Source organism: Sardina pilchardus, chromosome 8 (assembly GCF_963854185.1).
Source record: "Sardina pilchardus chromosome 8, fSarPil1.1, whole genome shotgun sequence".
In the NCBI taxonomy this organism is placed as follows: domain Eukaryota; kingdom Metazoa; phylum Chordata; class Actinopteri; order Clupeiformes; family Clupeidae; genus Sardina; species Sardina pilchardus.
Genome location: NC_085001.1, coordinates 6,550,731 through 6,570,050, shown reverse-complemented (window position 1 = coordinate 6,570,050; position 19,320 = coordinate 6,550,731). Strand labels below are relative to the sequence as shown.

The 19,320-nt window shown below is 43.0% G+C and overlaps 1 protein-coding gene and 36 non-coding genes across 37 annotated transcripts in view; 36 read left to right on the top strand and 1 right to left on the bottom strand.

The window, feature by feature from the left end:
• Positions 1-5,335, bottom strand: part of ksr2 (kinase suppressor of ras 2) — a 93,389-nt gene extending 88,054 nt beyond the window's left edge. The window contains 1 exon segment of the mRNA XM_062543840.1: positions 5,159-5,335. Within this exon segment, the coding sequence (XP_062399824.1) occupies positions 5,159-5,335 (177 nt within the window).
• Positions 5,336-9,633: 4,298 nt separating this feature from the next.
• trnat-cgu (transfer RNA threonine (anticodon CGU)) lies at positions 9,634-9,706 on the top strand. Its single transcript has one exon. It is a non-coding gene; the product is annotated as a tRNA-Thr (tRNA).
• A 213-nt stretch (positions 9,707-9,919) lies between these two features.
• trnat-ugu (transfer RNA threonine (anticodon UGU)) lies at positions 9,920-9,992 on the top strand. The gene has a single exon. It is a non-coding gene; the product is annotated as a tRNA-Thr (tRNA).
• A 388-nt stretch (positions 9,993-10,380) lies between these two features.
• Positions 10,381-10,453, top strand: trnat-ugu (transfer RNA threonine (anticodon UGU)). Its single transcript has one exon. It is a non-coding gene; the product is annotated as a tRNA-Thr (tRNA).
• A 359-nt stretch (positions 10,454-10,812) lies between these two features.
• Positions 10,813-10,885, top strand: trnat-cgu (transfer RNA threonine (anticodon CGU)). The gene has a single exon. It is a non-coding gene; the product is annotated as a tRNA-Thr (tRNA).
• A 212-nt stretch (positions 10,886-11,097) lies between these two features.
• trnat-ugu (transfer RNA threonine (anticodon UGU)) lies at positions 11,098-11,170 on the top strand. Its single transcript has one exon. It is a non-coding gene; the product is annotated as a tRNA-Thr (tRNA).
• A 121-nt stretch (positions 11,171-11,291) lies between these two features.
• Positions 11,292-11,364, top strand: trnat-cgu (transfer RNA threonine (anticodon CGU)). Its single transcript has one exon. It is a non-coding gene; the product is annotated as a tRNA-Thr (tRNA).
• Positions 11,365-11,454: 90 nt separating this feature from the next.
• trnat-ugu (transfer RNA threonine (anticodon UGU)) lies at positions 11,455-11,527 on the top strand. Its single transcript has one exon. It is a non-coding gene; the product is annotated as a tRNA-Thr (tRNA).
• A 121-nt stretch (positions 11,528-11,648) lies between these two features.
• Positions 11,649-11,721, top strand: trnat-cgu (transfer RNA threonine (anticodon CGU)). Its single transcript has one exon. It is a non-coding gene; the product is annotated as a tRNA-Thr (tRNA).
• Positions 11,722-11,919: 198 nt separating this feature from the next.
• Positions 11,920-11,992, top strand: trnat-ugu (transfer RNA threonine (anticodon UGU)). The gene has a single exon. It is a non-coding gene; the product is annotated as a tRNA-Thr (tRNA).
• A 121-nt stretch (positions 11,993-12,113) lies between these two features.
• Positions 12,114-12,186, top strand: trnat-cgu (transfer RNA threonine (anticodon CGU)). The gene has a single exon. It is a non-coding gene; the product is annotated as a tRNA-Thr (tRNA).
• A 213-nt stretch (positions 12,187-12,399) lies between these two features.
• trnat-ugu (transfer RNA threonine (anticodon UGU)) lies at positions 12,400-12,472 on the top strand. Its single transcript has one exon. It is a non-coding gene; the product is annotated as a tRNA-Thr (tRNA).
• A 146-nt stretch (positions 12,473-12,618) lies between these two features.
• On the top strand, positions 12,619-12,691 carry trnat-cgu (transfer RNA threonine (anticodon CGU)). The gene has a single exon. It is a non-coding gene; the product is annotated as a tRNA-Thr (tRNA).
• Positions 12,692-12,865: 174 nt separating this feature from the next.
• Positions 12,866-12,938, top strand: trnat-ugu (transfer RNA threonine (anticodon UGU)). The gene has a single exon. It is a non-coding gene; the product is annotated as a tRNA-Thr (tRNA).
• A 359-nt stretch (positions 12,939-13,297) lies between these two features.
• trnat-cgu (transfer RNA threonine (anticodon CGU)) lies at positions 13,298-13,370 on the top strand. The gene has a single exon. It is a non-coding gene; the product is annotated as a tRNA-Thr (tRNA).
• A 212-nt stretch (positions 13,371-13,582) lies between these two features.
• On the top strand, positions 13,583-13,655 carry trnat-ugu (transfer RNA threonine (anticodon UGU)). Its single transcript has one exon. It is a non-coding gene; the product is annotated as a tRNA-Thr (tRNA).
• Positions 13,656-13,776: 121 nt separating this feature from the next.
• trnat-cgu (transfer RNA threonine (anticodon CGU)) lies at positions 13,777-13,849 on the top strand. The gene has a single exon. It is a non-coding gene; the product is annotated as a tRNA-Thr (tRNA).
• A 254-nt stretch (positions 13,850-14,103) lies between these two features.
• Positions 14,104-14,176, top strand: trnat-ugu (transfer RNA threonine (anticodon UGU)). Its single transcript has one exon. It is a non-coding gene; the product is annotated as a tRNA-Thr (tRNA).
• A 132-nt stretch (positions 14,177-14,308) lies between these two features.
• trnat-cgu (transfer RNA threonine (anticodon CGU)) lies at positions 14,309-14,381 on the top strand. Its single transcript has one exon. It is a non-coding gene; the product is annotated as a tRNA-Thr (tRNA).
• Positions 14,382-14,594: 213 nt separating this feature from the next.
• trnat-ugu (transfer RNA threonine (anticodon UGU)) lies at positions 14,595-14,667 on the top strand. Its single transcript has one exon. It is a non-coding gene; the product is annotated as a tRNA-Thr (tRNA).
• Positions 14,668-14,788: 121 nt separating this feature from the next.
• On the top strand, positions 14,789-14,861 carry trnat-cgu (transfer RNA threonine (anticodon CGU)). Its single transcript has one exon. It is a non-coding gene; the product is annotated as a tRNA-Thr (tRNA).
• A 198-nt stretch (positions 14,862-15,059) lies between these two features.
• trnat-ugu (transfer RNA threonine (anticodon UGU)) lies at positions 15,060-15,132 on the top strand. Its single transcript has one exon. It is a non-coding gene; the product is annotated as a tRNA-Thr (tRNA).
• A 121-nt stretch (positions 15,133-15,253) lies between these two features.
• Positions 15,254-15,326, top strand: trnat-cgu (transfer RNA threonine (anticodon CGU)). Its single transcript has one exon. It is a non-coding gene; the product is annotated as a tRNA-Thr (tRNA).
• Positions 15,327-15,539: 213 nt separating this feature from the next.
• Positions 15,540-15,612, top strand: trnat-ugu (transfer RNA threonine (anticodon UGU)). Its single transcript has one exon. It is a non-coding gene; the product is annotated as a tRNA-Thr (tRNA).
• A 146-nt stretch (positions 15,613-15,758) lies between these two features.
• Positions 15,759-15,831, top strand: trnat-cgu (transfer RNA threonine (anticodon CGU)). Its single transcript has one exon. It is a non-coding gene; the product is annotated as a tRNA-Thr (tRNA).
• Positions 15,832-16,005: 174 nt separating this feature from the next.
• On the top strand, positions 16,006-16,078 carry trnat-ugu (transfer RNA threonine (anticodon UGU)). Its single transcript has one exon. It is a non-coding gene; the product is annotated as a tRNA-Thr (tRNA).
• A 359-nt stretch (positions 16,079-16,437) lies between these two features.
• Positions 16,438-16,510, top strand: trnat-cgu (transfer RNA threonine (anticodon CGU)). The gene has a single exon. It is a non-coding gene; the product is annotated as a tRNA-Thr (tRNA).
• Positions 16,511-16,722: 212 nt separating this feature from the next.
• Positions 16,723-16,795, top strand: trnat-ugu (transfer RNA threonine (anticodon UGU)). Its single transcript has one exon. It is a non-coding gene; the product is annotated as a tRNA-Thr (tRNA).
• Positions 16,796-16,916: 121 nt separating this feature from the next.
• Positions 16,917-16,989, top strand: trnat-cgu (transfer RNA threonine (anticodon CGU)). The gene has a single exon. It is a non-coding gene; the product is annotated as a tRNA-Thr (tRNA).
• Positions 16,990-17,243: 254 nt separating this feature from the next.
• trnat-ugu (transfer RNA threonine (anticodon UGU)) lies at positions 17,244-17,316 on the top strand. The gene has a single exon. It is a non-coding gene; the product is annotated as a tRNA-Thr (tRNA).
• Positions 17,317-17,448: 132 nt separating this feature from the next.
• Positions 17,449-17,521, top strand: trnat-cgu (transfer RNA threonine (anticodon CGU)). The gene has a single exon. It is a non-coding gene; the product is annotated as a tRNA-Thr (tRNA).
• A 213-nt stretch (positions 17,522-17,734) lies between these two features.
• trnat-ugu (transfer RNA threonine (anticodon UGU)) lies at positions 17,735-17,807 on the top strand. Its single transcript has one exon. It is a non-coding gene; the product is annotated as a tRNA-Thr (tRNA).
• A 146-nt stretch (positions 17,808-17,953) lies between these two features.
• On the top strand, positions 17,954-18,026 carry trnat-cgu (transfer RNA threonine (anticodon CGU)). The gene has a single exon. It is a non-coding gene; the product is annotated as a tRNA-Thr (tRNA).
• A 175-nt stretch (positions 18,027-18,201) lies between these two features.
• On the top strand, positions 18,202-18,274 carry trnat-ugu (transfer RNA threonine (anticodon UGU)). Its single transcript has one exon. It is a non-coding gene; the product is annotated as a tRNA-Thr (tRNA).
• Positions 18,275-18,633: 359 nt separating this feature from the next.
• Positions 18,634-18,705, top strand: trnat-cgu (transfer RNA threonine (anticodon CGU)). The gene has a single exon. It is a non-coding gene; the product is annotated as a tRNA-Thr (tRNA).
• A 247-nt stretch (positions 18,706-18,952) lies between these two features.
• Positions 18,953-19,025, top strand: trnat-cgu (transfer RNA threonine (anticodon CGU)). The gene has a single exon. It is a non-coding gene; the product is annotated as a tRNA-Thr (tRNA).
• Positions 19,026-19,199: 174 nt separating this feature from the next.
• trnat-ugu (transfer RNA threonine (anticodon UGU)) lies at positions 19,200-19,272 on the top strand. The gene has a single exon. It is a non-coding gene; the product is annotated as a tRNA-Thr (tRNA).
• Positions 19,273-19,320: the final 48 nt, after the last annotated feature.

Genomic DNA, 19,320 nt, shown 5'->3' with positions numbered 1-19,320 from the left:
GTGAATACATCATTAATATAAGTCTTCATGTGGTTGTCATGTCAGCTTACAAATTTCTTATGACCATTTCCAAAGGTTTGTAGAAATTGAATAAAAACTAAAAGACATACAGTAAATTCACAAATTACTGTATAATGTGAAAGGTGTGTTCACGTCTCTAGTTCAGTCTTTGCTGGGATCAAGTAAAATATAGTTAATTACATAAATATGTGAAAAAAATATAGTTATAAAATACATTAAGTCGAGTTAGAAACTTAATAAGTGTTTGAAAACTCAATGATGCAGTACTCATATGCATATCAGTATCAGTGTCAGTGTTTTAAAATGGGGCATTTATGTGATTAAATAGTTTGGGAGCATCTAAAGAACAGGAATTAAACATGCATCACATTATATGCACAGTGAATAGCATTTAGCTTTTTTCTCATCTATGTTCACAGTTGAAAATGTCAAAGATGTTCTATACACTACAGTACATGTAGATAGATAGATAGATAGATAGATAGATACTGTAGATAGATAGATAGATAGATGTATAGATAGATATACTTTATTCATCCCCAAGGGGAAATTACAGTGTTTCAGCAGCAGTACAAACACAGCATTCAAGTTCCACAAAAACATACAAACATACATACATACATACATACAGAAAATTGTTTAAAATGTTATTCCTTTCTCTCTGCCCAGATGGGAGTCATTTTAAAGTGCTAGCCTATTGCAGTGGGTAAAAAAGTCTTTCTGTATCTGTCTTTCTTACAGCTTAGTTGGCGTAGCCTCCAACTGAAAATACTTTTTTGTTTTACCAGTACATTGTGTAGTGGATGAGTGGTATTGTCCAATATATTTAAGAGTTTATGCAGCATCCTTCTCTCCACCACCAACTCCAGGGGCTCTAGGGCTAAGACCCCAACACAAAGCCAGCCTTCCTTATGATCTTATTTAGTTTGTTATATCTGTCCCTGGCTGTAATGCCACCTCCCCAACATATGGCAGAAAAGAAAATATACTTTACTACTATGCTACTATATATGTACATGCACAGTAACAGCTCTAAAACAACTATACTGCCCTGACGATTCTCCCCACAGCAATCGATTTCATAATAATAACAATGATATCAGCCGCATCAACAGCAAGTCATAAAACATTCTGTTGACAGATGGAATACAGAGGTCTCTGGGCGCACATCTCAATTCCTTTGTACTATTCAATCTTTAATGACATCTGTGCTTCTGAACCAAACTTTACCTTAAAATAACAAGCACATTCTGAACTAAAGCTTCCCTAAGACAGTTTGCACTTTTGACAAGCAAATGACGCACGCAAAACAAGATGAGAATATAGCGAGCCACTACAACATTTTTCCATCCTGTTGTTACTCATGAACAACAAAACAACATCAAGGGGTACTTCAAATACTCCACAAAGCTCACAACGCAGCCCATGCCTGTGTAAAATGGCATTTGAAAGACATAATAGCCATGCATTCATTCATCTGAATGATGGTTCTGGGCCTGTGATTTCTCTCACACACACTCATCCCTGTCATAGAAGAGTTCAGTGACACCACAGTGACCTAATTTCACTGTAGTTACTTATGTAAATTAAATGCAACAATTAGTGCAATCAAGGTTTGCCGAAGTAAAGGTCAGCTAAAATCCTCATAATTCTAACATCACACACACACACACACACACACACACACACACACACACACACACACACACACACACACACACACACACACACACACACACACACACTTCTCTGATTTACAGTTTTTGCCTTAACTCGGACAGCTTGTTAGGCACTCTCTCACCAAGAAGCGTTTTTGTGCAGCAGATATCACTGGACATGTTTGCCCAAGAATGCTTTGGCAGTGGCACAAATGTTTGTTCCAGCCTTTGCATTTTCACACAAAATCTTTTTTTTTTTCCTTTCAAAAAGCAAATGATAGCCAAGCAAACTCTGGCAGATCTACCGCATCAGAGAAAACTCCACCTACGATGTGGTGATACAGTTGGATCATCAGAAAAACATTTTCTTTTTACTTTTACCCCCTAAGCACTTCACAAGATAACTGTTACATGAACATTCATCCGCCAGTCCTCTTTGTTACCAGTAAGAAATTATGCTAGTCATATCAATATTGTCATGCCCCTAGCAGAGAGCCTATGAATCCTATAGAGAAATTCACTATATTACTGGTGAATATAACACACATCACAGTTTTATATAGTCAAAGGAATCACATTACTTTTCACAACATCGGATTAAGCTGTTATCTTACTTTCATTAACGGTCCAAAATGGCTTCGAAATACAAAACTTCAGCCCTGCAATATTAACTATTCTTTCCACATTAAATATTAACATAAATGTAAACCCGTTGTTGTTTTCTCTTGTTGTATTTTGACTCAGACCCCCACCATTGTGTAAACATGTTACATTCCCTTGTCTCCTGACCTCATCTCTGACAGGCTGGCAACCCAAAACATCATTTTAATAAATGATGAGGCTGAGGCTCTAAACACCTCAGGATACACTTTTGCTTTTCCAACAAAGTCCTTGATATGCCAGAAACATCGCACAAGACTCAGTTACCACATCTGACAAGACTGTATATTACACCACCCCTTGCTACATTGACTGCTTTTACATGCACTTCAGTATCCCAGTTAAGAGCCTTATCCCAATTCTGATCATCATCAGGATTTGGTGTTTACCTGGTTATCAATATCCATGATGAATACTAGCATCCCGGTCACCAACAAAACAGAAACCAGGGTAAGGTGTAATCATGGAATAGTATGCTGGTTTCTTTTGGAGTACTCCAACTAGCATAATATCCCCAAACCAGGTTAGGGCTTATCCAGGGTTCTGAAATTGGAATATTATGTTTACATGCACAAACACAAATCTGGAATACTTCAAAATCCCAGTTATAACCAGGATACTTAGGTGCAGTCATTGTATGGCATTGTTAAAGTTCACCATCAAATGCAGTATAGAACACTAAGAAACCATGTATGGCAGCACATTGGCGGCTACCCCACACTTGCATAATCCTAAAAGTCCTAGTATTATGGAATTACTTGGCATCAATCGATCTATATTCTTTACACAACACATCAATCTGCCAATATGCTTCAATACATGGCAAACACTAGTTGTGTAGTAGGCTACCCTGTGCCCTTGCATCTTTGAATAATCTATAGCTGTGATTAATTCTTTTTTTCAAGTTGCTAAGCATCTTAGAATTCTTTAGATATCATGTATACAATTGAAACATTTATTAGCAATAAATCCAAAAAAGTTATTTGAAAGAGATTAGCTGGGACCCAAGCCATTTGATCTGGTCAGGGAAGAGAAGAGAAGGGAAGGGAGAGGAAACTGTGTTGGGAGCATAAATATTATAAAGCTATCTATGGCGGGGAGTACTTGGGCAAGCAATAGAAAGTGTCCGCAAATGCTTCACTTGTCATTGGTTCAACTAATCCTGGGTACAGGTACATTTATGTACTAAATACACCAACAGTCTTTTCACTAATAATGTTGGCAGTGTTACACCGATGGGACCCTGGCATAAACTGGACGCTTCTGTCCTAAACAAGTTTAGTCTTTTATCAGCACATTGTTGAGCTGAGCAACTTTAGTTATAGTTATAGTTAGTTTAGTTTTGCAATAGCCTATTCAAACTGAGGCAGCAGCACCCAGATCATAGGTTTCAAACTGATATTGCCAATACTTCATAATGTTTGCAGCTTTAATGATACCTACTATGCCTTTCCTACATGATACATGGCTCAGTTTTAGGCTTAAAGACAAAAAAATAGCAGACTATGGCTAGGCATAATACAGCAATATAATGCAGAAACTGGCTCATATTTGGTCTAATTTTGGATATCAAGAGTTCATTCTGCAGACAAAATGTTTAAACTGTCTGATTATAGATTTGGCAATGTGGACTTGAATATCACTTGAAATAGAGAGAAAGGAATATACCCTGAGGTCATCACAGTCACACCACACCTAGGAATGTATCACATTTGAGTCATCTTCAAAAGTGTGCATCAACATGCAAACTTGACCATGAGAAAATGCACACATATCCAGTGAGAAAAGTCCTTTTGGACTATGATGTGAGGCAGCACAACGTGGGCCTTTATTCCATATGGTTTAAAACTAAATAAACATGAATGTTCATCTAATGAAGGCAATGCAAAACTCCTGTGATGCATGAACCAGCATATATGGAGGACTAGAGTCCATATCTTTTTTGGCTAAGGTTTTTGGACAATGTTTTATTAACAGAATAAAAACCCTGGCCTATGTTCTTCTTAAGCTGCTTCATTGGAATAGGTCTGGTTTCAGGGAATTCAAGAATTCATTAATAGTTGTTTAAGGTTAAAATTGTAACCTTTACTGCTCTAAAACTTCATCATAAGCTTCCCTGCAAGAACTACAAATCCCTTTTTAATAGTTCAAAATTCCCCGCCAACACAGAAAACCCTCTGGTGATCGCTCGTAAATCACAGAGGGAGTCACAATCGAAGAGCCTAACTTCAAGCAAACTCTACGTCAACAAAACACAGGGGTAGTACACAATTCTTATATAATATCATTTCATATCTTCCACAATGTTTTCCCGATAGCCGAAGTGTTCTACAAACTATATTCTTTCCGACAACAAGCTATTATTTCACGAGGCGTATCACGCATCTCCACAGAACAATAATGTACACAGAAACATACACTTACAGCGAGAATTTAACATACAGGGGCTTCCCTTTTCCGCCGGTAAATGTGGACTTAACATGTTACCGATGAAAATCTGATGGAAATTGAGTGTGCCACCTTATTTCCACCACCTGCAGAATGCGCAGGCTCACAGCAGCTCACTGCAGCTAGCCTCTTAATTTATTACACCGCACGCAAAGATAGATATGGCTATATAATTGTTTATGATCAGATCTTCAAGATGGTGAAACAAAGTGTCAACATATCATCATTAAAAACATTCTAAGCATCATACTGTTATTTGGGTAGAATTGGCATAAGCAGCATATTTCGAATTAATTTCAATTGCAAATGTTATTTTTTTTTTCACCACTAACGAGGACGGCTTGTCCGTTGTGGTAAAAATAGATGCTTACCTCCAGCGTACGTATCTCTTTCTGTGTCAAGTCGTTGGATGTGGCACATTTGGTCCTTAAACCCTCCAAACTGGAAATGCTTATGTCTATCATATTTTGCACCAGCTCGCACTGCTGCAAGGCTTTTTGCAAACTCAGATGCTGCTCTTCGCTTTTTGTCATATTATCTTCGTCCATAATTTGCAAGCAGTGGTCGATTAAATTTGTACTTTTAAAAATGCTGTTGAAGATTACCTTGATCAACCGAAAAGAAAACCAAACGCGCAAAAGTAAATAAGACGCGTAAAGCCGAGACAAATTAGCCTATGTAAATTGAAAAAGCGAGTATCTACGTAAAAGGCGACTCCATTGTTGTCGTTTTAGTATATCCTGGCGGTGTGTTTTCATCTGGGTAGTGCAGTTTGTGGTTTTGATGGGGGCTGATTCAAGCACTATATACTGCTAACGAAGAGGAATAAAATTACAGCAACACCATGGATTCAGTGGAAACCAATAAGCGCTTACTATTTTACATAAACCTAGAGAGCTTCAAGATGCCGCGTGCTAAGAGAACGGTTAATGATACAGTGCCGCAAAAGCAGTTCTAAAGGTGATATCTAAACTGGGTGCAGGTAGTCCCCATCTCCTCTTCCATCAGCTGCATCCCGGCGCTCTCCCACCATACCGACATGTTTCCTGTCAATCAAATACAAGCAGTAGCAACAGCATCGCATCGGCGACAGAAGAACAGGCTCCTTCGAATGAGGAGGATGGAGTTCTCGCGAGACATGCATCAATGCAGTGAGCTCACTGTTTGAACCCAAACAACCTTCCTCGTCGATCAGTTTGACATAAACGACATATAATAGCCCCACTAACTACTAATAAACTATTTTGGATGAGAAAATATCTTAATTACATGTAGGCATATCACTTGTCACTGTCACAGTATGTGTATGTTTGTGTGTGTGTGTGTGTGTGTGTGTGTGTGTGTGTGTGTGTGTGTGTGTGTGTGAGTGAGTGTTGATGGTGGTGCGGGGGTATCTGTGCCTTATTCTCTATTATCCTTGAAAAAATTCACTGACTAAATAATAATAATAAAAAAAATCTAATCCAGACTGAACCATAATGAACCTAATCATGTATCTGTTCTTTAGACATAATTGTGCTTTTGATGTAGGCCTATCACAGCAATCCTTTTTTTTTTTTTTTTTTAAGGATATTTGAATTCAGTTTTGCAGTGTTGATTATGGCTAACATCTTTTACATTAAAATGTCATATTCCAAGCAGGCTTTGAGCATGTCTGTTCTGCAATCAGAATATGCTTCTTGAAATCCCTGAAAACATGAGCTCGAACAAGCAAAATGTTAGAAAGGGAATGTTTCAACCTTTCATGTAATGTAAAATAATATATAGTTCTATATAAATAAATAAAACAAAATATGCTGTTGTTCTTGGATTCCAAGAAGTAACCAGATTTTGTTGAAAACTCTTCAACTGTGAAGGACTGAAAACTATAGGCTACACAAGTCGCAAAATTCAGACATATCTGTGACCTGTTGCCAAAGCTTGTGATGCATGTAAACATTTCACAGCCCCTCACAGATGTTTGCATTCGATTTGGATACTCTGTGATGAGTGTAGATTTTGCGATGCGCAGGAGGAAGAGGCTATAGGCTACCGCATGATGTGCAGCTGGAACTTGAACTGAAATGGGTGAAAATACAGCATATTCTAATTAAGTGACTATAGAAATTACCAAGTACGTAGACCCGTAGCCGTAGACCCTACAATGCCAAAATCTCACATTTGTTATCTTCTCTTTCATCCATTCACACATATTGTAACTATTATACAAAAACTCTAGCCGTTTCTTACACTCCTAAATCAACACAAAGAGGTCAGAGTCAAGACTTTTTTCCTCTGCGATTGATTCCTCGTTGGTAGAATAATTAACTAAATGCTTGAAGTAAGCATGAAGACCAAGTATGGTCAGACAAAATAAAACGTGGTGCAATTCTAAGCAGGTAAGAGGGATAACTATATTGTGTGGTGCAGTAATATCCAAACTCCAAGGTGAAACTGAAAGTGTAAGAGTGAGGATATTACTGCGCCAAGTCTAAGTGCTCCCAATTGTTATTCCGCCACACAATATAGTTATCCCTCCTACCTGCTTAGAAATGCACCACGTTTTATCGTCACGTCAGCCTGTTTTATCGCTGTCCTTTCATATAATGATTTTTTTAACAACAAAAAGCCTAGAAAAAGCTTGAAACACAATAAAATAATATTTTCTTTACAAAATTATTTATATAAGCCTATTCTACATACTGAAATTTCTGATATTCATGACAGCACACTTTATGCAGATTGTAGTCTACTATCCATATTACAATTATGCCTCAAAGTAGCATAGCTGGCTAGTTTATCATAGTTTAGCCTACTGATTGGACTGTTCAGTTTCCCCACGTGTGTTTAGCCTATTGTAAGTTTCAATGTGGGCTAATACTTTTTCTCCTGTCGAGTTTTGGAGTTGGAAAACATTGGTATTGAGATTATCAGTCAACTCATGCAAGAGTGACTTGAATAAAGAGTTTTAATCAACTTTCTGCAGCAATTATGCTAACCGGAATTAAATATTAAGCTTTGGCTAACGTCTTCTATATGCATCATTGCTTTCACGATTGTGAATGTTTTATTTGGATTAAATGTGCATGTCGAGGGGCGGCTCGCGGGTGTCCATTGAGCGCGCACGGGAGAGTGAGGGAGAGGGAGAGCAAGAGAAAGCGGGCCAGGGAGAGGGGGGTTACTTTTTGGTAAAGTTGCACGCATAGTCTACAATGACAACTTGTGAAAGAAAGCAGCTGAGCAGCGTCAGGTGTACCAGTGCGATGTAGACTTTTTTTCAGGCGCACTTGTAAACATTTTGTGTTCGCGCTAAAATATCAAGGTGAAAGTGATCATAGCTTGCGTGGTATAGACCCAGCTCCCAGCCCAACTTTGAGAATAGATTAACGGCGATATTTTTTTTATCGCCTGATAAGAGTTGCACGTTAACGCAGCACGTTAACGCCGATAACGGCCCACGCCGCCCACCACTAGTATTAAGTCAACCTACCTTCTGGGGTTGTGAAATCTGTGCCTTCTTTAAAGCTGCTTGCACATTAGCATGCAGGAAAGGCACTGCAAATTCATCGTAGAAAATGCATTTTTGGTTGATGGTGCTTTGGGGTGCAGATAGCGGTACTTTGGGGTTAACTGTAACCATTTTCTGAGGCTGTTGAAAACGCACCAAATCACACAATGTGGTCGTTTTGGGTGTCATGGGTTGTAATAAAGGTTGTCGACGATCAAACTGACTACTTTTTTCATTCGTTTGAAGAGTTTAAAAGAAGAATTTCTAGTTTTCTTGCCAATCGCGCTCATAGTAGCCTATCCGCTGACGTCGGGTCCCGTAGCAACACAGTAGGCTACAGTATGAGTCTTGTTGGCGGTGGCCTGTTGGAGGGATTGTAAGAAAAGTTGTAATTGTCAAATCGACTCGTTCTTTTTTATTTCTTCATCTGAAGAGGAGGAGAAGAAGGATTGGCAGCGATTGCGGCCGGGGCAAAAGTATAGTGTGGAGAAACCAGGTTCGCAGAGGTAGGCTACGGCTCGCCAGCACCTGGGCTACCTTGTTGAGTTTATTATGTGGTGTCAAAACCGCAAGGATGTTTTTCCCCCACTGTATTTTGGCAGCAGCTGCCGCCAAATTCGCCAAATTCTACCCTCCTGCTTGAATCAGACCGTCATCCGCACACATTTTTTCATACCTTGTTGAGTTTCTATGGCGTCAAAGCCACAAGGATGTTTTTGACAGTATGTTGGCAGCAATTGCTAAATTCTATCCTCCTGCTTAATAAAGTACACCACCTCACAACCATAACCACATAACCACAACCACATTAACAACACTGTTAATAAATAAATAAATCTTTCTCTTTCTGTGTAGGCTACTTCTTAGCATTTTATTGGGCTACTGTAGCTACCTATAGTGCTGCCGCGACACCATTGTATTGGGGTAATGTGGCTACCAGTGCTGCAGCGAAACCCAAGCTAGAAGAAAACCAAAAACTCTCCTCTTAAACTCTTCAAATTCATTTTAAAAGTAGTCAATTTGATTGTTGACAACCTTTATTACGCGCTACGACACCCACAACGACCAAATTGTGTGATTTGATGCGCGTTTTAAAAGGCCTCAAAAATGGTTACAGTTTACCCCAAAGTACCCAGATAGTTCCGTTGCCTCCGTCAAGAAAGTTGAGAAATGTTCAACTTTTCAGGCAGCGACGGATCCGTCAGCCAATCAGATCACGTGTATGCAAATACACATACGGCAGATCCAACCACCGTGATCCGTTGACGGACGGAGACAGTGTGTACGCGGGGTTACACCAGTCCCCGTTGCTTCAAGGGTTCCAATGAAGGATGTTACGTCTACCTTCTTCCAATGCCAGGCTCCATAGCTCAGTGGCAAGAGCACTGGTCTCGTAAACCAGGGGTCTTGAGTTCAATCCTCGCTGGAGCCTGTTTCTTGGTCTTTGGCACAGAGATTCACATACCATTGTTTGTCTTTGATGCTAAGCTTCTGTGAGAGAGGTCAGGAGAATGCGCACCAGTCGACAATCTACTCCTATTTAAGGGTTAGCCGAGCATACCTTATTTTCCACACAGTTGTCAATATAAGGAGCCACATGAAACGTTGCACAAGAGGTTTTCTGACCCAGAACACAGACATCTGTGGCTTCATAGCTCAGTGGTTAGAGCACTGGTCTTGTAAACCAGGGGTCGTGAGTTCAATCCTCACTGGAGCCTAGAGCTTGTCTACAAGTTTTACAGCAAAGCAAATATCAACTACTTTGCCTGCATCGTCTTCTGTTCACCACCTTCTGTTTACAAGAGTCCCAGGCTGCTTCAAGGGTTCCAATAAAGCGTCTTGGGTCTACTAACTTCCGACACCAGGCTCCATAGCTCAGTGGCAAGAGCACTCGTAAACCAGGGGTCGCGAGTTCAATCCTTGCTGGAGCCTGTTTGACAGAGAACATCATTTGGCCGTGAAACTTACCTTCTGCGGTAAAGTTCGGCAAAAGAAACATTAGAAACTGCTCACTGATCAAGCCTGCTTTTCGACACGCCGTCTCACACAGGGATCCATATGAAATGTGGCCCAACAGATTTTCTGACACAAAGTCTCCATATCTGTGGCTTCATAGCTCAGTGGTTAGAGCACTGGTTTTGTAAACCAGGGGTCGTGAGTTCAATCCTCACTGGAGCCTGCACCCTGCATAGCAGCTTATCAGCAAAGCTGACATGAACAACTTTGCTTGGATCCTCTGGTTTTCGCCGCCTTGTATAGACAAGAATCCCGATAACTTCAAAGCTTCCTATAAAGTGTATTAAGTCAACCTACCTTCTGGGGTTGTGAAATCTGTGCCTTCTTTAAAGCTACTTGCACATTAGCATGCGGGAAAGGCACTACAAATTCACCGTAGAAAATGCATTTTTGGTTGATGGTGCTTTGGGGCGCAGATAGCTGTTAAGGTTTATTTTTTTCCGTCAATTGCTTTTTGTATCATGAAAGGACAGGCACAGGCAACATTTCTGGATGAAACACTGAATACTCTCCATCGTACAAGGCTCCATAGCTCAGAGGCAAGAGCACTGGTCTCGTAAACCAGGGGTTGTGAGTTCAATCCTCGCTGGAGCCTGTTTGTTGGTCTATGGCACAGAGATTCACATACCATCGTTTGTCTTTGATGCTAAGCTGCTGTGAAAGAGGTCAGGAGAATGCGCACCTGTCGACAATCTACCTGTATTTAATGGATTCGCTGATCAGACCTCATTTTCCACACAGCCGTCAAAATAGAGCCACATGAAATGTCGCACGACAGATTTTCTGAGCCAAAACCTCAAAACATGTGGCTTCATAGCTCAGTGGTTAGAGCACTGGTCTTGTAAACCAGGGGTCGTGAGTTCAATCCTCACTGGAGCCTGGACCCTGTCAAAGAGTTTTACAGCAAAGCTACTTGAACTGCAGCTTCTTCTGTTTACACAAATCACCGTTGCTTCAAGGGTTCCAATGAAGAATGTCGGGTCTACCTTTTTCCAACGCCAGGCTCCATAGCTCAGTGGCAAGAGCACTGGTCTCGTAAACCAGGGGTCGCGAGTTCAATCCTCGCTGGAGCCTTTTTGTTGGTCTATGGTCCACGACAGATTTTCTGAGCCAAAACCTCGAAACATGTGGCTTCATAGCTCAGTGGTTAAATTAAAAACATATGGCTTCATAGCTCAGTGGTTAGAGCACTGGTCTTGTAAACCAGGGATCGTGAGTTCAATCCTCACTGGAGCCTGGACCCTGTCAAGGAGTTTTACAGCAAAGCTACTTGAACTGCAGCTTCTTCTGTTTACACAAGTCACCGTTGCTTCAAGGGATCCAATGAAGAATGTCGGGTCTACCTTTTTCCAACGCCAGGCTCCATAGCTCAGTGGCAAGAGCACTGGTCTCGTAAACCAGGGGTCGCGAGTTCAATCCTCGCTGGAGCCTGTTTCTTGGTCTATGGCACAGAGATTCACATACCATCGTTTGTCTTTGATGCTAAGCTGCTGTGAAAGAGGTCAGGAGAATGCGCACCTGTCGACAATCTACCTGTATTTAATGGATTCGCTGATCAGACCTCATTTTCCACAGAGCCACATGAAATGTCGCACGACAGATTTTCTGAGCCAAAACCTCAAAACATGTGGCTTCATAGCTCAGTGGTTAGAGCACTGGTCTTGTAAACCAGGAGTCGTGAGTTCAATCCTCACTGGAGCCTGGACCCTGTCAAAGAGTTTTACAGCAAAGCTACTTGAACTGCAGCTTCTTCTGTTTACACAAGTCACCGTTGCTTCAAGGGTTCCAATGAAGAATGTCGGGTCTACCTTTTTCCAACGCCAGGCTCCATAGCTCAGTGGCAAGAGCACTGGTCTCGTAAACCAGGGGTCGCGAGTTCAATCCTCGCTGGAGCCTTTTTGTTGGTCTATGGCACAGAGATTCACATACCGTTGTTTGTCTTTGATGCTAAGCTTCTGTGATAGAGGTCAGGTGAATGCGCACCAGTCGACAATCTACTCGTATTTAAGGGTTAGCCAACCAGACCTTATTTTCCACACAGTTGTCAAAATAGCCAGCCACATGAAACGTTGCACAACAGATTTTCTGACCCAAAACACAGGCATATGTGGCTTCATAGCTCAGTGGTTAGAGCCCTGTTCTTGTAAACCAGGGGTCGTGAGTTCAATCCTCACTGGAGCCTAGAGCTTGTCTATGAGTTTTACAGCAAAGCCAAAATCAACTACTTTGCCTGCATCGTCTTCTGTTCACCACCTTCTGTTTACAACAGTCCCAGGCTGCTTCAAGGGTTCCAATAAAGCCTCTTGGGTCTACTAACTTCCGACGCCAGGCTCCATAGCTCAGTGGCAAGAGCACTGGTCTCGTAAACCAGGGGTCGCGAGTTCAATCCTCGCTGGAGCCTGTTTGACAGAGAACATCATTTGGCCGTGAAACTAACCTTCTGCGGTAAAGTTCGGCAAAAGAAACATTAGAAACTGCTCACCGATCAAACCTGCTTTTCGACACGCCGTCTCACACAGGGATCCATATGAAATGTGGCCCAACAGATTTTCTGACCCAAAGTCGCCATATCTGTGGCTTCATAGCTCAGTGGTTAGAGCACTGGTCTTGTAAACCAGGGGTCGTGAGTTCAATCCTCACTGGAGCCTGCACCCTGCATAGCAGCTTATCAGCAAAGCTGACATGAACAACTTTGCTTGTATCCTCTGGTTTTCGCCGCCTTGTATAGACAAGAATCCCGATAACTTCAAAGCTTCCTATAAAGTGTATTAAGTCAACCTACCTCCTGGGGTTGTGAAATCTGTGCCTTCTTTAAAGCTACTTGCACATTAGCATGCGGGAAAGGCACTACAAATTCACCGTAGAAAAAGCATTTTTGGTTGATGGTGCTTTGGGGCGCAGATAGCTGTTAAGGTTTATTTTTTTCCGTCAATTGCTCTTTGTATCATGAAAGGACAGGCACAGGCAACATTTCTGGATGAAACACTGAATACTCTCCATCGTACAAGGCTCCATAGCTCAGTGGCAAGAGCACTGGTCTCGTAAAGCAGGGGTCGCGAGTTCAATCCTCGCTGGAGCCTGTTTGTTGGTCTATGGCACAGAGATTCACATACCATCGTTTGTCTTTGATGCTAAGCTGCTGTGAAAGAGGTCAGGAGAATGCGCACCTGTCGACAATCTACCTGTATTTAATGGATTCGCTGATCAGACCTCATTTTCCACACAGCCGTCAAAATAGAGCCACATGAAATGTCGCACGACAGATTTTCTGAGCCAAAACCTCAAAACATGTGGCTTCATAGCTCAGTGGTTAGAGCACTGGTCTTGTAAACCAGGGGTAGTGAGTTCAATCCTCACTGGAGCCTGGACCCTGTCAAAGACTTTTACAGCAAAGCTACTTGAACTGCAGCTTCTTCTGTTTACACAAGTCACCGTTGCTTCAAGGGTTCCAATGAAGAATGTCGGGTCTACCTTTTTCCAACGCCAGGCTCCATAGCTCAGTGGCAAGAGCACTGGTCTCGTAAACCAGGGGTCGCGAGTTCAATCCTCGCTGGAGCCTTTTTGTTGGTCTATGGCACAGAGATTCAATTCTCACATACCATCGTTTGTCTTTGATGCTTAGCTGCCGTGATAGAGGTCAGGAGAATGCGCACCTGTCGACAATCTACCTGTATTTAATGGATTCGCTGATCAGACCTCATTTTCCACACAGCCGTCAAAATAGAGCCACATGAAATGTCGCACGACAGATTTTCTGAGCCAAAACCTCGAAACATGTGGCTTCATAGCTCAGTAGTTAAATTAAAAACATATGGCTTCATAGCTCAGTGGTTAGAGCACTGGTCTTGTAAACCAATGGTCGTGAGTTCAATTCTCAATGGAGCCTAGACCCTGTCAGAGAATTTTACAGCAAAGCTGATTACGAACTACTTGGCCTACATCTTCTTCTGTTTACAGCAGTCCCCGTTGCTTCAAGGGTTCCAATGCAGGATGTTGGGTCTACCTTCTTCCAACGCCAGGCTCCATAGCTCAGTGGCAAGAGCACTGGTCTCGTAAACGAGGGGTCGCGAGTTCAATCCACGTTGGAGCCTGTTTCTTGGTCTTTGGCACAGAGATTCACATACCGTTGTTTGTCTTTGATGCTAAGCTTCTGTGATAGAGGTCAGGAGAATGCGCACCAGTCGACAATCTACTCGTATTTAAGGGTTAGCCGACCAGACCTTATTTTGCACACAGTTGTCAAAATAGCCAGCCACATGAAACGTTGCACAACAGATTTTCTGACCCAAAACACAGACATATGTGGCTTCGTAGCTCAGTGGTTAGAGCACTGGTCTTGTAAACCAGGGGTCGTGAGTTCAATCCTCACTGGAGCCTGGACCCTGTCAAGGAGTTTTACAGCAAAGCTACTTGAACTGCAGCTTCTTCTGTTTACACAAGTCACCGTTGCTTCAAGGGATCCAATGAAGAATGTCGGGTCTACCTTTTTTCAACGCCAGGCTCCATAGCTCAGTGGCAAGAGCACTGGTCTCGTAAACCAGGGGTCGCGAGTTCAATCCTCGCTGGAGCCTGTTTCTTGGTCTATGGCACAGAGATTCACATACCATCGTTTGTCTTTGATGCTAAGCTGCTGTGAAAGAGGTCAGGAGAATGCGCACCTGTCGACAATCTACCTGTATTTAATGGATTCGCTGATCAGACCTCATTTTCCACAGAGCCACATGAAATGTCGCACGACAGATTTTCTGAGCCAAAACCTCAAAACATGTGGCTTCATAGCTCAGTGGTTAGAGCACTGGTCTTGTAAACCAGGAGTCGTGAGTTCAATCCTCACTGGAGCCTGGACCCTGTCAAAGAGTTTTACAGCAAAGCTACTTGAACTGCAGCTTCTTCTGTTTACACAAGTCACCGTTGCTTCAAGGGTTCCAATGAAGAATGTCGGGTCTACCTTTTTCCAACGCCAGGCTCCATAGCTCAGTGGCAAGAGCACTGGTCTCGTAAACCAGGGGTCGCGAGTTCAATCCTCGCTGGAGCCTTTTTGTTGGTCTATGGCACAGAGATTCACATACCGTTGTTTGTCTTTGATGCTAAGCTTCTGTGATAGAGGTCAGGTGAATGCGCACCAGTCGACAATCTACTCGTATTTAAGGGTTAGCCAACCAGACCTTATTTTCCACACAGTTGTCAAAATAGCCAGCCACATGAAACGTTGCACAACAGATTTTCTGACCCAAAACACAGGCATATGTGGCTTCATAGCTCAGTGGTTAGAGCACTGGTCTTGTAAACCAGGGGTCGTGAGTTCAATCCTCACTGGAGCCTAGAGCTTGTCTATGAGTTTTACAGCAAAGCCAAAATCAACTACTTTGCCTGCATCGTCTTCTGTTCACCACCTTCTGTTTACAACAGTCCCAGGCTGCTTCAAGGGTTCCAATAAAGCCTCTTGGGTCTACTAACTTCCGACGCCAGGCTCCATAGCTCAGTGGCAAGAGCACTGGTCTCGTAAACCAGGGGTCGCGAGTTCAATCCTCGCTGGAGCCTGTTTGACAGAGAACATCATTTGGCCGTGAAACTAACCCTCTGCGGTAAGGTTCGGAAAAAGAAACATTAGAAACTGCTCACCGATCAAACCTGCTTTTCGACACGCCGTCTCACACAGGGATCCATATGAAATGTGGCCCAACAGATTTTCTGACCCAAAGTCGCCATATCTGTGGCTTCATAGCTCAGTGGTTAGAGCACTGGTCTTGTAAACCAGGGGTCGTGAGTTCAATCCTCACTGGAGCCTGCACCCTGCATAGCAGCTTATCAGCAAAGCTGACATGAACAACTTTGCTTGGATCCTCTGGTTTTCGCCGCCTTGTATAGACAAGAATCCCGATAACTTCAAAGCTTCCTATAAAGTGTATTAAGTCAACCTACCTCCTCGGGTTGTGAAATCTGTGCCTTCTTTAAAGCTACTTGCACATTAGCATGCGGGAAAGGCATTACAAATTCACCGTAGAAAAAGCATTTTTGGTTGATGGTGCTTTGGGGCGCAGATAGCTGTTAAGGTTTATTTTTTTCCGTCAATTGCTCTTTGTATCATGAAAGGACAGGCACAGGCAACATTTCTGGATGAAACACTGAATACTCTCCATCGTACAAGGCTCCATAGCTCAGTGGCAAGAGCACTGGTCTCGTAAAGCAGGGGTCGCGAGTTCAATCCTCGCTGGAGCCTGTTTGTTGGTCTATGGCACAGAGATTCACATACCATCGTTTGTCTTTGATGCTAAGCTGCTGTGAAAGAGGTCAGGAGAATGCGCACCTGTCGACAATCTACCTGTATTTAATGGATTCGCTGATCAGACCTCATTTTCCACACAGCCGTCAAAATAGAGCCACATGAAATGTCGCACGACAGATTTTCTGAGCCAAAACCTCAAAACATGTGGCTTCATAGCTCAGTGGTTAGAGCACTGGTCTTGTAAACCAGGGGTAGTGAGTTCAATCCTCACTGGAGCCTGGACCCTGTCAAAGACTTTTACAGCAAAGCTACTTGAACTGCAGCTTCTTCTGTTTACACAAGTCACCGTTGCTTCAAGGGTTCCAATGAAGAATGTCGGGTCTACCTTTTTCCAACGCCAGGCTCCATAGCTCAGTGGCAAGAGCACTGGTCTCGTAAACCAGGGGTCGCGAGTTCAATCCTCGCTGGAGCCTTTTTGTTGGTCTATGGCACAGAGATTCAATTCTCACATACCATCGTTTGTCTTTGATGCTTAGCTGCCGTGATAGAGGTCAGGAGAATGCGCACCTGTCGACAATCTACCTGTATTTAATGGATTCGCTGATCAGACCTCATTTTCCACACAGCCGTCAAAATAGAGCCACATGAAATGTCGCACGACAGATTTTCTGAGCCAAAACCTCGATACATGTGGCTTCATAGCTCAGTAGTTAAATTAAAAACATATGGCTTCATAGCTCAGTGGTTAGAGCACTGGTCTTGTAAACCAATGGTCGTGAGTTCAATTCTCAATGGAGCCTAGACCCTGTCAGAGAATTTTACAGCAAAGCTGATTACGAACTACTTGGCCTACATCTTCTTCTGTTTACAGCAGTCCCCGTTGCTTCAAGGGTTCCAATGCAGGATGTTGGGTCTACCTTCTTCCAAAGCCAGGCTCCATAGCTCAGTGGCAAGAGCACTGGTCTCGTAAACGAGGGGTCGCGAGTTCAATCCCCGTTGGAGCCTGTTTCTTGGTCTTTGGCACAGAGATTCACATACCGTTGTTTGTCTTTGATGCTAAGCTTCTGTGATAGAGGTCAGGAGAATGCGCACCAGTCGACAATCTAGTCGTATTTAAGGGTTAGCCGACCAGACCTTATTTTGCACACAGTTGTCAAAATAGCCAGCCACATGAAACGTTGCACAACAGATTTTCTGACCCAAAACACAGACATATGTGGCTTCGTAGCTCAGTGGTTAGAGCACTGGTCTTGTAAACCAGGGGTCGTGAGTTCAATCCTCACTGGAGCCTAGAGCTTGTCTATGAGTTTTACAGCAAAGCCAATATCAACTACTTTGCCTGCATCGTCTTCTGTTCACCACCTTCTGTTTACAACAGTCCCAGGCTGCTTAAAGGGTTCCAATAAAGCCTCTTGGGTCTACTAACTTCCGACGCCAGGCTCCATAGCTCAGTGGCAAGAGCACTGGTCTCGTAAACCAGGGGTCGCGAGTTCAATCCTCGCTGGAGCCTGTTTGACAGAGAACATCATTTGGTCGTGAAACTAACCTTCTGCGGTAAAGTTCGGCAAAAGAAACATTAGAAACTGCTCACCGATCAAACCTGCTTTTCGACACGCCGTCTCACACAGGAAATCCATATGAAATGTGGCCCAACAGATTTTCTGACCCAAAGTCGCCATATCTGTGGCTTCATAGCTCAGTGGTTAGAGCACTTGTCTTGTAAACCAGGGGTCGTGAGTTCAATCCTTACTGGAGCCTGCACCCTGCATAGCAGCTTATCAGCAAAGCTGACATGAACAACTTTGCTTGGATCCTCTGGTTTTCGCCGCCTTGTATAGACAAGAATCCCAATAACTTCAAAGCTTCCTATAAAGTGTATTAAGTCAACCTACCTCCTGGGGTTGTGAAATCTGTGCCTTCTTTAAAGCTACTTGCACATTAGCATGCGGGAAAGGCACTACAAATTCACCGTAGAAAATGCATTTTTGGTTGATGGTGCTTTGGGGCGCAGATAGCTGTTAAGGTTTATTTTTTTCCGTCAATTGCTCTTTGTATCATGAAAGGACAGGCACAGGCAACATTTCTGGATGAAACACTGAATACTCTCCTTCGTACAAGGCTCCATAGCTCAGTGGCAAGAGCACTGGTCTCGTAAACCAGGGGAGCGAGTTCAATCCTCGCTGGAGCCTGTTTGTTGGTCTATGGCACAGAGATTCACATACCATCGTTTGTCTTTGATGCTAAGCTGCTGTGAAAGAGGTCAGGAGAATGCGCACCTGTCGACAATCTACCTGTATTTAATGGATTCGCTGATCAGACCTCATTTTCCACACAGCCGTCAAAATAGAGCCACATGAAATGTCGCACGACAGATTTTCTGAGCCAAAACCTCGAAACATGTGGCTTCATAGCTCAGTGGTTAAATTAAAAACATATGGCTTCATAGCTCAGGGGCAAGAGCACTGGTCTCGTAAACCAGGGGTCGCGAGTTCAATCCTCGCTGGAGCCTGTTTGACAGAGAACATCATTTGGCCGTGAAACTAACCTTCTGCGGTAAAGTTCGGCAAAAGAAACATTAGAAACTGCTCACCGATCAAACCTGCTTTTCGACACGCCGTCACACACAGGGATCCATATGAGATGTGGCCCAACAGATTTTCTGACCCAAAGTCGCCATATCTGTGGCTTCATAGCTCAGTGGTTAGAGCACTGGTCTTGTAAACCAGGGGTCGTGAGTTCAATCCTCACTGGAGCCTGCAGCTTATCAGCAAAGCTGATGTAGCAGGGTAGCTTGTGATTTCCTG